This window comes from Trachurus japonicus, chromosome 22 (genome assembly GCF_045865225.1).
Source record: "Trachurus japonicus isolate A0001 chromosome 22, Traja_1.0".
In the NCBI taxonomy this organism is placed as follows: Eukaryota; Metazoa; Chordata; class Actinopteri; order Carangiformes; family Carangidae; genus Trachurus; species Trachurus japonicus.
The window spans coordinates 12,233,149-12,249,591 of record NC_140928.1 but is presented as its reverse complement, the minus strand read 5'-3'; the positions used below and the strand labels follow the sequence as shown (position 1 = coordinate 12,249,591).

Here is a 16,443-nt window from a genome sequence, read left to right as displayed (position 1 = left end):
GTGTTTCCACAGATCTCTCCGGAGCTCCAGATCTGCACCAACCGCCGCCTGCATCACCTCCTTTCCCCTGCTGTTAAACCAGCCTGCTCTCCCTGCTCATGAACCAGTCTGCCATCCAGGGCTTCCATTGGCCTGCTCTGCCTGCCTTTCCTGCCCAACAGAAGCTGCTGCCTTCATCAGCTCTTGTTAACCATTTCCATATTTTCCCACATTGCTCACCCTGAGGTTTCTCCATTTTTTTCCCCCTGTTAAGGGTTTCCTTGTGAGTTTTCCCTCAGTCGATGTGAGGGTCTAAGGGCAGAGGATGTTGTTATGATGCTGTGTAAAGCCTGTTGAGACTAACTGTTTGTAAAAACGGGCGGGCTATACAAATTGCTTTGCCTTCTCATCTTTGGGCTGTAGATTTTCTACTATTTTATATAGCATATGATATCACAATATTTCATTAACTAGAAAATCTCCATGGGGAAATTTTGAGAGGTGCTGCTGAGGTGTGATCTACATGGGAATCAAACCCACAAATTTCAGTTAACGCTCCAAGGCACTAATTACAGCTAAATGCAGCATTACTAACACGACATAAATACCTTTTAAATTTGAATTGAATTTAAAGTACTTTATTAATCCCAGAGAGGGGAAATTAGGTTAATGTCACCATATAAGCCTACAGGATATCCAACACGCAACATGACACCTTCAAATCTCAGGCAATATAAAAATGAGTGTAATGCAATAGCCTACAATACAAATACAGTAAGTGCAATGCAAAGCAGAGCATAGCACACATCAACAACAATGTTCATTAAAATTTCTAAATCTTTCTGAGGAGCACTTTGGCATCAGTAGTCTGTCACTAAAGGAACTGTTCAGTTCACGGAAGACACCACACTGGTCCTTATTGTGCAGGATGCTCCTGAGTTTCCTACATTTTTTGTGAGCCTTTTTTTTTTTTTTTTTCATCTTTGTGTGTTTGTAATGTACCTTCCCGAACGAAGGGAGGCGACATCTGTCACTGTGATTCATTTTAACTGCTTCCGTGACTGTAGTGAGGACAGGACGCGGGGCGTGACATCAGCCTCGTATACAACATGGATGGATCTCAGTCGCAGCAAAGGAGCCATGCGCAGCGTTTACAGATCTGCTCCGTTGGACGGACAGGAGCACTGCTGCCGAACCAGAAGTGCAGGTTGTGTCCCGTTATCCGCATCACATACAGGGTAAATAATTCATGAGGAGTCGGTCGAGGGACCAAAGCTGCTGTGGTCAATTGTCATGCATCGTGTTTTAATAGACATTGGGTCGATGCTGGAGGCGATCGGAATGTGCGGCTGTCTGGGGGTGAAACTAATGTCGTGTTGTGACACCAGTTATTCGTGGCTGCTGTTTACAAGTCCAAAGTTCATAAACGCAGGTAGAGCTGAAGGTGCTGATGTTGTTGCCGTGTTAACTGTGTCTGTATGTATCGCTAGCAGAGGCTAATGTAGATGGTAAAACAAAATGAGCACATTATAAATGACTGTTACTGCTGGTACTTCCGCGTATTGTAGCTGTCTAGATCTCAGGGCTGGATTAACCTCATAGGGGGGCACTGGGCACTGGTTTCTCATTGGGCCCCCATCCACCCACTCATACTTTATGAGACGGTTTCATTCCCAGGCACCAATTGGTACTGACAATTAATTTACAGAAATTTAACTACGTTTGATGAGAACTCTAAGGCTGTTGAAGCCTACCTATTTCTGACTTTTAAAACAAACACTATATTAAATATCAGATGTATTGATAATGAAAATAATTACTGGTTACAGCCTAACCATACAGATAAAAAAAAAAAAATGTTTCTTTCATTTTTCTTTGTCATTGTGTTTTGCTGGTCTTTCTTGTGTGCCATGAACACAAAGGATGGACAGAAAGCTTGGCCTGTATATTGATCTAGTGTAGAGCTTAGATACTACCTTACGTTAGTCATGGTTTTCATACTGAGTTTATCTGTAAAAAAAAAATAGGTCTTAAAAACTGCATTTAAAGTAAAGTGATCATCATCTGATTTTCTTTTTATTATAAACCAAGTGTTTGGATGAATCAGTTAAAAATGAACAGATTAATTGATGTATTTCCTTTGTTTCTTCAAACTTTCAGGCTCAACAGAAACTCCTTGAAAGAACTTCCATGGCATCCTCTCCAGCAACAGCCCTTCACTGCTGCCTCAACAATGACGTGTGGGAAGCTTCAAGCACAGAGTAAAGAATGGCAAGGTTCAGGCGTAAAGCTTTAATTACGTTGTTTGCTTTGTTGTTGATTGTGCTCATCATAGTGGTCTCAAAAGTGCTCTTACCAGATGACTCTCCGTTCAGCAACGCTGTGGGCGCCAAGCTGTTTCCTGATAAAGAGAATGACAATCAGATACCGAGAGAAAATGGCAATAAACCTGATCAAATCAAAATGAATGACTCTCCTAAGTCAGATAGAGATGAAGAACTGGAGGCTACACTGAGGAGGTTTCCCCCTCCAAACTACTACGTCCATACCTTCTACTACACCTGGTATGGGAACCCCAAATATGATGGTAAATACATCCACTGGGACCATCCACAGTTGCCACACTGGGACGCTAAGGTGGCTCAGGGGTATCCACAAGGGAGACACAGCCCACCTGATGACATCGGATCCAACTTCTATCCCTCTCTTGGAGCTTACAGTTCCCGAGACCCCTCTGTTATAGAGGCTCATATGCAGCAGCTTCGTACAGCAGCGATTGGTAAGAGAAGAATTCATGTGAATTTCACTCCAGGGATTGACAGTAATTAGATATTATTTGGGTTTTTTATAGTTGAACTAAATTGTGATGAAATCATGATACTCTGATAGCAGGAAGGACTTGAGGAGGCAATATGGCATATTGCATCCTGATTGACTGGACAGGGTATTCATTTGACCATGCCACATTAAACACTGTGTCATCATTAACATCATTTTAAATTTAGCATTTTTGCAATGGGAATACACTGACTCAGTTACAGCAAACCACCAACAAGAGCAGGGGCATTTCCTTGTCTTATGTTACACCACACCACAACCTCAAACTACAAGAACCAATGGGATGGACACGGTTACATTAATCAGGAAAAGAGACAGCACTGGTATTAGATATGTATTTTATATTGGTAGATGAGTTGAGGAATCAGAATCAGTGTAGAGGGGTAGAAAGTGTTGTATGAATTAAATCTGTATCACATTATTATTATTATTAAGAATATTTTCCTGTACAATACTAGATGTTACAATATTCTACGTGTATGTAAATCATAGGTAAAATAATAACTTAATGATAGTAGTAAAGTATTAATAGTGCCTCACGGTAATTCAGTCATCATAATCAGCAAATTGCTTTTAAAACTTTGAATTTCACACTTTTTTCTTTTGCTTTTGTTGGTGTTTTTTTTTTGACATCGCACTTTGTAGAAGTCAAATCATCAGAAAAAATATTTTATCAGCATTGTTTTTATTGAAATAGACGACAATTGAATGCATGATTCTAACAATATATTGGCATATGTTGATATCTGAAACCCCTAATGATAACTCACTTCCATGGCGTCACCCCTACTGTATTAATTCAACTGTACATTGAATATCCCCTCAATATCTTACCAGTATTTGTATATTTATGAGCAATTAACCTGAGTGTTTGACTTGTAGCTGTGTTTATTCACAGGTGTCATTGCGGTTTCCTGGTATCCTCCTAATACAAAGGATGACAATGGTGAGCCAACAGATGACATTGTGCCTTTACTGCTGGAAGTGGCACAGAAATACCACATAAAGGTCTGTATGAAGACAGCATAATGACATTTTTTGTAAACAGTAGCGAACTTTATGTTTTATGTTTGAAAACAAAAATTCAAAAAAACCTAATAGTAATGTTTGTGCTGTCAATTTTAATGTTGCTCTAATTTCTGTGTTTACAGGTAGCTTTTCACATTGAACCATACAAAGGGAGAGATGAAGTCAATATGTTCTCTAATGTCAAGTACATCATAGAGAAGTGAGTAGTGCTGAGTTTCATCTCTGTTTCATTATCTCGCACTCACTCCATTATGACTCACACCGTTTGCAAATATTGTGTTTGCACCAGTCTGTGATATTTTTTATCTCTTTAGTTATTTAATCTGATACCTCTTCCCCTCAGATATGGAGAGCACCCTGCTTTCTTCAGATACCGGACAAACACTGGCAAGCTCCTTCCACTCTTCTACGTTTATGACTCATATCTGATGAACTCTGAGCAGTGGGCCAAGCTGCTGAAACACACAGAGAGTAACAGCATCAGGGACACCCCATATGACGCCATCTTCATTGCCCTTCTAGTAGAGCAGAAAGATAAACGGGATATCCTTACAGCAGGTTTTGATGGTATTTACACCTACTTTGCTACTAATGGGTTCTCCTATGGGTCTACCCAACGCAACTGGGATTCAATTAAAGCGTTCTGCGAAGATAACAACCTGCTATTCATCCCAAGTGTGGGCCCAGGTTATATTGACACAAGTGTTCGACCTTGGAACTTCCAAAACACTCGAAACCGTGTCAATGGCAAATACTATGAAACCTCACTGAAAGCTGCGTTAGAGGCCAGGCCGGATTTTATCTCTATAACGTCTTTTAACGAGTGGCACGAGGGGACTCAGATTGAAATGGCAATCCCCAAAACAAGCCAGACAGTGTATCTGGACTACCTGCCTAACAAACCCCCAATTTACCTGGAGATAACTCTGAAGTGGGCTGCGATATTTGGCAGTGAGCGACGGAAGTGGCAAGAATGATCTGACTAAGAGCCGTAGCAAATGTTTATTCATGGCTGTTTAAAATAATTAGATGAAAACTAAATGAAGTTCTCGTTGCAGAATGGACAACAAAATGCAAATGATGAATAATTGTATGAAAAAAGCCAAATGATTTGCAAATCCACTGGCAAGTGAAGTACTTCATTATTCTCATTTTGGCTGCAATGATGTATGTTTTTTTTTTTTTTTTTTTTTACACGTGGGTGAATTATTATTAATTTAACTGATGCACTATTATTTCTTGTTTACACAGCTTTTGCACAGAGGTTCACAACATTATCAGTGTGTTTTATCACGGTCTCCAACGTATCCAGCTGAAACTGTGTGGGTAGGCATGATTTGCATCCCTGTAATCTGTGACTATATTAAACCTCAGTAGAAATAAATAAAAGTGCACCTTGGAAAGGATCGGAAAGACACAAGTAAACAAAGCCGTCTGGTGGTATAAAGCTGTTGCCTCACTCTGCTTCCAGTTCTCCAAAAACATGAAAATAAAAAGCACTACATGCATCTTGATTTTTCAAAGGCGTGTCAAGATTAGTCTTAAAATGAATCACAGTGATGCGAACGGCAGAGGGTTGGCAGGACAGCACTTCACTTATTGAAACATGCAGTGCCAGAGTGAAAGGTAGAAATCAAGATAATTTTCATCCCTGGAATACTTCACTTTTTCTCTTTATGGTCTGTCTTCACTTATACTGTACATATGGTACATGTTGTCATGGTTTCTCAGTAATTTAAAGCAGATTGCCCCACTGATTATACGTTTTCAATCCATTTAGTGAGAAAAATTTGGGTTCTTGTCGCTATTAAGAGATTAAGATGAGGTTCATGTAAGTGCCACTTAAACTGGTTTATTTAAAGAGCAAGTCATTGATGTTTCACATCAAGACCAGGGTGCTTTCATCATGGTTTGTACTAAACGCAGCCTGTGAAAATGGTTGAAGCTTTCTTAAATGTGTCCTGTGGAGGAAACAAAAGATTTATGTTCACTGTTACCCACCACTTACACGGTGCCATGTACAGTATATCATTAATGCCAAATGATGAATTTATTGCTTTTCTTAAAACATTTGTGGAGATAATTTTTTTACATTCATGGCTGCTAGCTTGCAATCTTCTTCACTACCTTTGTTTGCGAATGGCTGTGTCTCCTAGCACATTACTGATGATCAGTGAAGCAGCTAACAGGAGTGAGTATAATGTCACCTGTGCACATGTGGAGATTTGCTTAAATAAAAATGCCACTCAGTGATGCTACAAGAGGTTTAAGACTTTAAGACTCTGGGTACCTGTAAAGCTGTTATGTAGGTTTTCTTTGCCACTGAATGTTGTTTCTTGCGGGTGGTGGTAATTGTCGCTTGTCGAGAGCTTAATTTATTGTATTTATAAGACAAGAGGTTAGATGTCCTCAAAGCAGATTGGAGGCCACATGGAGTTGCAATTGGAAAATGATGAGACGGTTATTTGGTTTAGCATGCTACCTTTAGTGGAGGATTAGATGTGATAGACATGTAGGTGTTGTTTCCCTCAGAGGCAGCTCTGAATGAATCAAGTTTGACAACCTCTTTTTTCCAACAGCCGTTAATGCTCTCGTTGGCTACGTAGCAGTAAACTTACTAATAGTTTCTGTACATCTAGGAAAGAACTCTGATGATATGGGGTGATGCAAGTTTTTCTTTCTGATACTGTAATAGCCTGCAACATCATGTGGAATCATAGTGTGAAAAATCAATACTGTCATCATTGTGGTGGACAACAAGAAAGCTCATATTTTGACTGTTTACCTCATAACCACTGAGACAACGGATGAATAACTTCTCAGAAGTACTGAAATCCCGTCTCGTAACATTAGAAAAATTGCACAGTGCTCCAGCATCTGATAACCCTTCAAACCCACACTGCACTTTGTTGATATTACTTAATATCTCACATGTACCTGAAGCAACAAACCCCCTCAACAACACAATCCTATTTCCACACAGGGCTTTTTCCAGTATGCCCGATAATGAAAGATTGTTAAAATTGTTTTAGAGTCAGGACATCTCAGCCTCTCTAGCTGCTGTGATTTAAAACATCACCCCCTTATTCTCTTTATGGAAGAACAATAAATCACTAGAGTGGCCCTTTAAATTATTAAGCTAATGAATGAGTTAATACATTATTCTGGTGTTTAATGGTGCAAATGATCTCATTTTAAGCCTTGGTCTGTAGATTCTTTATGGAGGCTGATGCCTTGTTTATTGAAGCCTATCAAGCTGAGGCTGTGCAATGCCCTTTAATAGGAATTTGCATAAACGCCTCTTTTGAGCTGGTGTTTCATTTAGTTAGTGGCGTTGGTGCATTATCAGCACTAACTGTCGGTCATAGTTCAACCACTGGTTTAACGCTACATCACTAGGCAGCCACCTTGGTTTTGAAAGGTGCTATAGAAATAAAGTGTATTATTATTATTAGCCTACTGTAGGCTCCCGCACAAACCTCCCGTCATTTGGTTCTGTGGATGTTTAGTGTGTGTGTGTGTGTGTGTGTGTGTGTGTGTGTGTGTGTGTGTGTGTGTGTGTGTGTGTGTGTGTGTGTGTGTGTGTGCGTGGCTTCTCCTCTCCCGTCAATGTTGGTGCCTGAGGGGGGGGTTGGGGTTGTTTCTTTTTGTTTTTTGTTTTGTCCTCTTTCTTTTCCTCTGTGAGGCAATTTGTGTTGCTTTTAGCATGAAAGGTGCCATATCAATATATAAAATTTGATTTGAATTTAAATTTGTGTGTGCGTGTGTGAGTGTGTTGGAGGGGGGGGGCCTTGTGATCCGCGCTCCTTCGCAGCAAAAATGATTCACCTGTTTATTCAAATGACAACCTTAAGCTGATGATTAAAGTGTAATATGCTCTAACGCGGAATCTCAGCATCCCACACTCACATGCTTACACATAGGGCCTACACACACACACACACACACACACACACACACACACACTGGAGCTCCGCCACAGCCTGCAGCTGCATTGACGGTAAACAGAGCAAGGTAGCGCATGGGCAGCCAGCAGGGAATTATTCCACATCGCATCACATCCCTGAGCATACATGGCGTCCTCACACACCGAGCCATGAATTCAGTTTGCAGGCTGACGGGGTAGCCGCCAATTTTTTTTTTCTCCCCCCTCTCCTTTTTATTTTTTTTATTTATTTTTTTTATTTTTTTTGCAGCCATCATTCTCTGCGTCGGTGTGCAGCAGCGGAGAAGATTCAGCACACATTGCAAACGATAGGTATCATCTTTTTTTTCTTTTTCTTTTTTTTTTTTGCGGGATCAAGACGATGGATGTGGGTTCATTCGGATCTATTCCTCCAAATACGGCGGACGGACGCGATTCTTTCCCTTTTTTATATTGTTTCATTGCAGGCGCATCCACATCTCCCATGTGCTGCTGTAAGGTGTCTTTGAGAACGCTACGGACCATCCGGAGGAAATGAGAGGAAAGGTCTATTTTGACTCAAGCCTTGTCGAGATGGTGAGTGAAATGCATGGCTGTTTTTGCTCACTGCGCTCCATGGCCGAGCACCAGTACCTGGGTTTGACGGCAAATCCTCGCCAGCTAATTAGAAATGATCTCCACCGAAAAATGACACTGACAGGTGCATTTCCATTTTCCTTGAAGCGTTTATATCTACGTGCATTTCAAATGCACATGGGCAGTATATACTAAAGGGGAATATAAAGGGGACTTCCTCTAAATATGTGATTTGTATTAGATTGCACTCTTGTGTGTTTGCAGCTGAAACCCCTCTACATGTTTTTTTTTTTCCAGCATCATCCTCCACGCTATTAGATATTCTGCGCGTTTCTGGTGCGCAAAAGAGGGGGGGGGGGGTGTTGTGTTAGGAAACACATACAATATTCCAGTTATTCCCATCAACTTCAGTGCTGTTTCACCCATTGAAAAGGGAAACCATTTTAAACAGTGGTCCCACTATAGCATCGTGTTTTAAAATGACCTTCAGTGCTCGGTGGCAGGGAATTAATTCTCACCTGGGATGGAGTGTCCTTTTACAATCAGTGTTGTGGCCTTCCTAACAGAATACACATGAACCAAAGTGTCTAAAAATATATATATATCCCATATGATGTGCTCTTCTTTTGCCCTTTATCCTACCTGTTACGGAAACCACATCATTGATTTGATGCCTTTAGTGTGAGTGATGCTTCCCAAATCTGTGGCTGCGTTTTCCTGCCTCTCTCCAGCGTAGCCTTGCTGCAGACTACTCACCCATGCTGTACTCTTTCCGTGTCCCAATTACATCACAATGCATTTGACAAAAAGCTATGTTATTTAAAATGTGAATGAACGCTGGAGCCGTGCACGTGCCTCACTCTTGTCTCGTTTGTTAGACCATAGGAAGTAGGGGGAAAAAACAGTGTGCAGCCATATCATCCTATCATATTATATACTCTGACCTCAGCATCATCACCATGGAGACTATTACTTTACCACACTGCATATTTAATAGGATTGATCTTGATCCCTTCACTACAGTATATTGTGCAGCCTCTCTGAATATATACTGTGTTTTACATCCCTGACACCAACATATGAAGGTATGCATGAGCTGTGAGAGCTTATCACTGCTGCTTACAGAAAGCATGGTTCAGTGGTGTAAGAGGATTTGCCTACATGAAAATGTATTGATACCGTAAGCCTTTAAAAGGAGTTATATTCATCTGGGTACAAGTTCATTTGGCCGTAGGGGTCTAGATCTCACAGATAATGGTGTGGATGGACCAGTATCATACGGCATATTGGACAGATGGTGTGAAGACTATCCGAGTTTGAGCTTCTATTTCTGATGTAAATGTGTTTCAGTGATGCATGGAACAAACAAAAATCATCTCTAGAGGGTGATTTCTGCACTCAAACTGCTTGTATGGCTTCTTTATGCAACATGCAGGTGTGCTGAGCCCCTGACAGCTGGAGAGTCCGGGGGTCTTTCTGCTCTCCTCAGCCTTAAGATGGCAGCATTCTCTTACAATACACGGTGTACTATGCAAAATCTAATAATGACTGGAAGTTAAATCCATGCTTAACTGGCACATTTGAAACAACAACCATGATTAACTGGTAAATTTGTAATAACTTCAGTGTTTTTATTTTATTTTCCTGCTTATCTGGAAGATTTGATTGTGGCGATAAAGTTTTTGTCCTGCATGCTGCGGTGCTTTTTGTTTGTGTGGAGATGGTTTGTTTCGTCATCTTTTCTTAGTCTTAACTGATTCTCTCTCTGATTCTCTCTCATACTCTCAAGGAGACATCATTAAGAAGACCTGTAAGTTCAAGATCAAACACACCTCATTAGATCATTAAGGATCACAATCATTCTGCATAAGAGCCAGGAGGCCTCTCTTTGCCGTGACCTATGATGTTTCCTTTTTCTATGAGCGCTGAATCACAGCGAGGATTGATCCCACCCACCGTTGACCCGATGTAGGACCTGCTCCCTCCGTTTCCCACAACCTCTATTCTTGCTTGGATTCCAGCATTCAGTCAAATCCACCAGGTTTGTATTATAATGTGCCCTGGGGAGGCCATTTAATTGTCTATATGATTATCGATCTCACTTATTAATAGTTTGTTGCAACAAGAGATCCACTATATTCTTGATCGAGCCATAAATGGTGTTCAGAGACAATGATCCATTACAATAGATATTATAGATACATGTGCAAGACCATTAGATGATCAGGGGAGTAATCTGGATGTTGATCATGACTCTTTTTTCCTTCGCCCTTCTTAGGACAGAGTATGCCATCTGCACCTTTTCACAGAATCCTACGACCCCTTCTGCTCGGCACGTTCATCCTGGGATGCTTTGTGACTCTGTTTTTGATGTATTTTAAACCATCCACCAGCTGGTTATCAGGTCCTGTAGAGTCAACAGTATCCACAGATCGGGTCAAGAGCCTCTTCTCCACCAAGAGCGATAAAAACGTGACCACCGTATTGATCTGGCTCTGGCCTTTCGGACAAACCTATGACTTGAGCGTCTGCAACTCTCTCTTCAACATCGAGGGCTGTTTCATCACAGCAGATAGAAACCTTTACAATAAGTCAGATGGGGTCATCATCCATCATCGAGACATCTGCACCGACCTGTCCAACCTGCCACCGCTCCAGCGACCATCCTTCCAGAAGTGGGTATGGATGAACTTGGAGTCGCCGTCACACTCCTCCCAGCTGCCTGGGATCGAGAACATGTTCAATCTTACTCTCAATTATCGTCAGGATGCTGACATTGAAGTGCCTTATGGGTCCATCGTAGCAGCGGAGGGCGAGGAGGACTTCGTCCCACCCAGCAAAAACAAGCTGATCTGCTGGATCGTGAGCAACTGGAACCAGGATCACGTGCGGGTGAAGTACTACAATGAGCTGTACAAACACATCGAGGTTCACGCGTATGGACAAGCCTTCGGGGAGTACATCTCTGACCAAGACTACTTCCCCACCATCGCCAGCTGTAAGTTCTACCTGGCTTTTGAGAACTCCATCCACAAGGACTACATTACTGAGAAACTGTACAACCCGCTCTCTGTGGGCACAGTGCCAGTGGTTCTCGGCCCACCTCGGCAGAACTACGAGAACTTTATCCAGGGAGACGCCTTCATCCATGTGGACGACTTCACCTCGCCCAAGGAGCTCGCTGATTACCTGCTACTCCTGGACAAGAATGAGGAAATGTACCTCAGGTACTTTGAGTGGCGGCGGCACTTTAAAGTAAAGAAGGCCTATTTCTGGGCAGAGCACACATGCCTGGCTTGTGATTACCTGCGTAGACACAAGGAGTATAAGGCATTCAATAACCTTGACAAGTGGTACTGGGGTGGATAGTGCTTTGAAGGGCTATGCAGTGCTTGTTTGTTGTTGAAGGCAGTGCTTTAAGATTTTTGTCCTTCGGTTGACATGAAGGTTTATTACTGTTCTGTCCAGAGCTCCCAAAAGATGTTTTTCTATTGGTTCAGTGGCCCAGTGAGATGTCTATCATATTTTGATTTTTTTTGTTTTTAAATTTGCAAGCCAATTTTTCTAAGCCTTATTTTGCCTTTTGCGTTATTCAGTTATTGTATTTATGTTTTATGAATTACAAATGCACTACAACTTTAATTATTTCAACCCATGATTTGCTTAACATGACATTTGCTGCTATTTTTATGTTTTTGTTCTATTATTAGTACAAATGCTTGATTGTATGAATGTTTCTGTTCAACAGATAATATTCATGATGCAAAATTGTCATTTTTTCTTTGAATATCATCTTCTCATGAAGTGGCACATAGTGGACCTTGCTGCAGAAGGAGACTGACGTAAAAGTGAAAATATTTATGTAATATTTATTCAAGTGAGGCATTATATGATAAAAAAACAAAACAATCTCATCTGTGCTAGTGATGCAGTCACCTATGCAGTGTTTACTGAACTCAAATGTGAAAGTAGGTCAATTGTGTCATGTACATATTGTGTACTTTTGGAATTATGTAGCTGTCATTTTTTCATATTTTTGTAAGTTTGCATTTGCACTTCTACTTCAACCTATCTTTACATATGTACAGTAAGACAGTCATCGTAGTATGTGGATGTTGATCGCATATGGTGAACATTACTCCTCTGATCTCCGACAGCAGATGTGACTCTGCTCAGTGAGAGGGAGGTTACTATTTTAATCATGTTGTGAATTGTTCATTGTCATATGTAATGTGTCACAGTGTGGTTGGCTCCCATGTGGATGATGATAGTACAGTACAGAGCCATTGTACTGCAATGTGAAACTCCCACACAGCCTGTTATTTAAAAATCTGATTTGATCTACAAAGGTATGTCGTTTCTTACTGAACACAGTGACCAGAAAGAGCACAACTTACACAGAGCTGAATGATTTTATTAGGTTATTTTTCCATGTGTACTGTACTCGCATTTTATGATTACTGTAATAAGGAAACTGGTATTTTCAACTACTTACAGAAGATGTTACCATGTGTAAATTAGACCATGTGAGATTCGCCCACATGTTTGGGGCTGTTGGAGAAAAATGGGAGATATACACAATTACTGCAGGATTATCCATGTTTCTGTCTTTGAATCATCACACCACACTGTCGCCTGCTGAGTTGTCGGTTGCATGCGAAAGCTATTCTTCTGGGTTTTCCCTTTTTTTTTTTTTACAATCATGTTTACAGCACTATACACCACTTAAGATCACACCACAAAAAGACAGCTCTTTATCTGTTGATATCACACCACTTATAAATGTTGTCAGCTATTTCACCGAACAATGCATCTCAACAGCACTCAGCAGCTATTGACACAATGGTTAAGCTTTTACTTAAGAACTGTGCAAAACCATGTCAACATTTTATGCAAGATAAACCGGTGGCTTCTTGGTCAAAATACTCAAACATGTGTCAAGTTATTATCATTTTGATATTTCTTCACTGTTAAAGGGACCATTGATGTAAATTATGATGAAGTCAATTATTTTTCTTAATATATATGGCTCTGAATGCCATTATGAAACTGTATATAAACCTTGTTGTAAAACTAAATCATCATCTGGATCTAAAGAGCCCACTAACATTGATCAATCCTGTTTGTTAACCTGAACCAGACTGAGGGAGCTCCTGCAAGGATTGCATTCATGGAAAAAAGATATAGTGTGTTGTATATATTTTTAATGTTCAAATCTCTTCGAAACATGAGAGTGTTGTCAGGCGGTGAATGTGATTTCGCTGTATCTTTGTAAGTAAAGCTCATACTTCAGACTGTGAATCGAGACGAAAGGAGAGAGACACTTGAAAAGGATAACCAGCATCAGAGACAATGGTTTTTGTGTCGTAAGGTGGACGATTTCATCAGGCAATTTTACACTGAAGAAGTTTTTTTTTTTCTTTTTCGATTAGGCGGTAATCCTGTTGGCATGGCCGAATTGAAAAAGTCGTGCGAAAATGCAGCAGAGATATAGCACTTTTATTCATGTGGAGTTGTGTGACTCACTGTGCTGGTGGCTGTCTTAGATGGAGCTATTGTGAGTTCAGAAACTGTCATCCAAGACCTCGGCCTGTCCCACAGATTAACTATGAAACTGCCACTCATGGTTTCATATTGTACAGTCCAATCTCAAGTATGAAAACAAAGGTTTCTTGTCCAATGTGGTTGGTGACTTTAAGAAACAAAAGTACTTGTTTTTCTGCGTGTTGTCAGTCTCTTTCATCTTCTCAACCTCTCTTTTTTCTTTTTTTTGCACAAAAATAACAAAAAGGAGCTGTGGCTTCTCAGCAAGCCCCCACCCCCACCCCACCCCACCCCACCCCTGTCTGAGTCTGTGAGTGTGTTACAGCACCAGAGAGTGAATCAGTATGTCTCTGGACACTGTCTGACCTGGCACTGATATTGCTGGAGTCCTTACTTAAAAAACACTGTATACCGAGTGGGATGAAATCTTCATGTGTGGTCGAACATGAAGATTTCTCCGAAAATGCTCATTCTCTGCCAGTTCACTGAAATGATCAGTGAGTCAATCAGTACAAGTTTTTTTGCCAAATCAATGTATTTTGCCAAATGTTGTGTTTTAACTGTAGATGTCTGATAGTGTCATAAAAAAATAAAGATATGGATAAATGAGCAAACACGAATTAAGTATTCAGAACTTGTTTTTGTAAGGAGACAGCTTGTGATGATAACAATTTGAAATAATTTGATACTGAAACTTTTCAACAAAAAAACTGATTGTATTGTTGGTCACTTTCCTATATATCACTTTTAAAGTAATTATTTGATATATTTGGAAAAACACTTCTTTCCTTATACTCGCCAAGAGTTAGCTGAGAAGATGAAATGCCACTCTCACGTTGGTGTGTGGTAAAAACAGCAAGATCCAAAGGCCAACTAGCTTAGATTGCACAACTAGCTGATTGGTTGTATTACTTTTAAAGCACACAAAAACAAACTCACTGTTTTACAGGAAGCTTCACAAAGCCAGGCTACTGTAGTTGCTTCTCCCGTTTCAAGTATTAATGCTAAGCTAAGGGAACAATGTTATCGTTTGCTACAATGTGATTGATCTTCTCATGTAACTCTTGGCAAGAAAGAGCTGCTAGGCATATTTTCCAAAATTGTCACACTATTTCTTTAAATTGGAAAATTTCATCAAACCTTTGAGTTTTTCAGGTTCGACAAAGTTTGTTGGTCTAGACACATTTTACGTGATGCCATCCAATACAGTGTTCTTGCATCACACTTAATTTCCACAGTTGATGCCCACACTTCTACGGTGCCATGTAATACAGGCGGAGGTATAAATAGCGATCCAAAAGCCTTGATAAGTGATTGATGAGAGCAAGAAGAGTGTGTTGTGGTGGTTACGCCTCGATCCTCCGGCTGTTGTTAGTTACCCCATATCCTCGCTAGCACTCTGGTATTTGCAGTCGTCTACTCCAGCACAAACTGCTTTCACTCAGCACTGCAGGTCAAAGAGTGTGATAAGTGTTTGTGTTGCCAGGATCAGTGGCACAAATAATACCCTGATGTCAGTCACGGATTACTGTAAAAGTTCAGGTGGAGGAGTGCGTGTGTGAGTGATTGTCCGTCCAGTTTTCAATACACAAGACGGTGCTATAGATGAGGTCTCTGTCCTCCGCAGTGGATTTTGCAATGGTTGGTTAAATTACATTACAGCACTTTATTCTATAATCTATTGTTCTGCCGGAAATAATCTTAGATTTTGGGAAGTAATCTTATTTGCTTTGCTGCTAACTGTAAGACAAGATGATGTAAATATTTTGACTTGGCACATGGGAAACTGCTTCCCTGGCTAATATAACACAGCACAATAACAGCAAAATGGTTGTTTTTTGTATGGGTCAGAGTCAGACAAAATAGATATTACCAAGCAGCTTTTCTCTGCAAAATAATCTGGTTAATCCACTCAATACTAGCTGCCCTGCAGGTGAAGAAGGTCACATAGTATTACATCCAAGAACGCCAGCGGTTGGTACAGACCGAAAACAAGTTAAACGAGAGCATAATTTGGCTTAGGTGGCCAAAGAAACATGACTCCAAATGAATGTAACTGTTATATGTGGTATGCGTGACATTTGTTTCTATAACAGATTCACATAAAAGACAATTTGACAACACTTCACGACTTCCCTGTCATTTAAATTCCACATTTTGAATTCTGGTTGACAATTTAGAAAATGGTCATGGTGTTAGATTCCCACACACTGATGATGACCACTAGGCTTTTTGAATCATGTAAGAATCTGGAGCAATTTCAGTAAACTTGAGCCTGTTTATTTGTACTGCAGAGTTGGTGTAATGGAAAGTGTCTCAGCATGAGGCACTGAGGCAGAAGTTAATATTCCTGGACAGTGTTCTTGAGAGCTGAAGAAAAAAGGAAGTCTTCTTTTTGGGATCTGCTGCTGCATGAAGACTGTGACTTTTTCCTGTCACAGGTAAGTTAGCATTTGAGTGTTTTTCTTTTCAATGCAATATTTGCTTTGAATAATGGATCATTGTCTGACTGAATAGGCACTGATTACAAATTCTAGGTGTAAATTACATAT

At 40.5% G+C, this 16,443-nt stretch overlaps 2 protein-coding genes across 4 annotated transcripts; both read left to right on the top strand.

The window, feature by feature from the left end:
• The first annotated feature begins 1,022 nt into the window (after positions 1–1,022).
• Positions 1,023–5,702, top strand: manea (mannosidase, endo-alpha). Of its 3 annotated transcripts, none has more exons than XM_085766604.1 (5): positions 1,023–1,186; positions 2,140–2,758; positions 3,716–3,825; positions 3,969–4,045; positions 4,190–5,702. In XM_085766604.1, the coding sequence occupies exons 2-5, from the start codon at positions 2,248–2,250 to the stop codon at positions 4,821–4,823; spliced, it is 1,332 nt and encodes a 443-aa protein (XP_085622730.1). In that variant the 5' UTR covers positions 1,023–1,186; positions 2,140–2,247; the 3' UTR covers positions 4,824–5,702. The 3 variants fall into 3 exon arrangements, with proteins under 3 accessions (XP_085622730.1, XP_085622729.1, XP_085622728.1); XM_085766603.1 differs by having other exon boundaries at positions 1,158–1,217; XM_085766602.1 differs by having other exon boundaries at positions 1,158–1,411.
• A 2,088-nt stretch (positions 5,703–7,790) lies between these two features.
• On the top strand, positions 7,791–14,511 carry fut9a (fucosyltransferase 9a). Its single transcript, XM_085766605.1, has 3 exons — positions 7,791–8,347; positions 10,137–10,388; positions 10,626–14,511. Exon 3 carries the CDS (start codon positions 10,634–10,636, stop codon positions 11,714–11,716), a length of 1,083 nt encoding a protein of 360 aa, XP_085622731.1. The 5' UTR covers positions 7,791–8,347; positions 10,137–10,388; positions 10,626–10,633; the 3' UTR covers positions 11,717–14,511.
• The last annotated feature ends 1,932 nt before the right edge of the window (positions 14,512–16,443 follow it).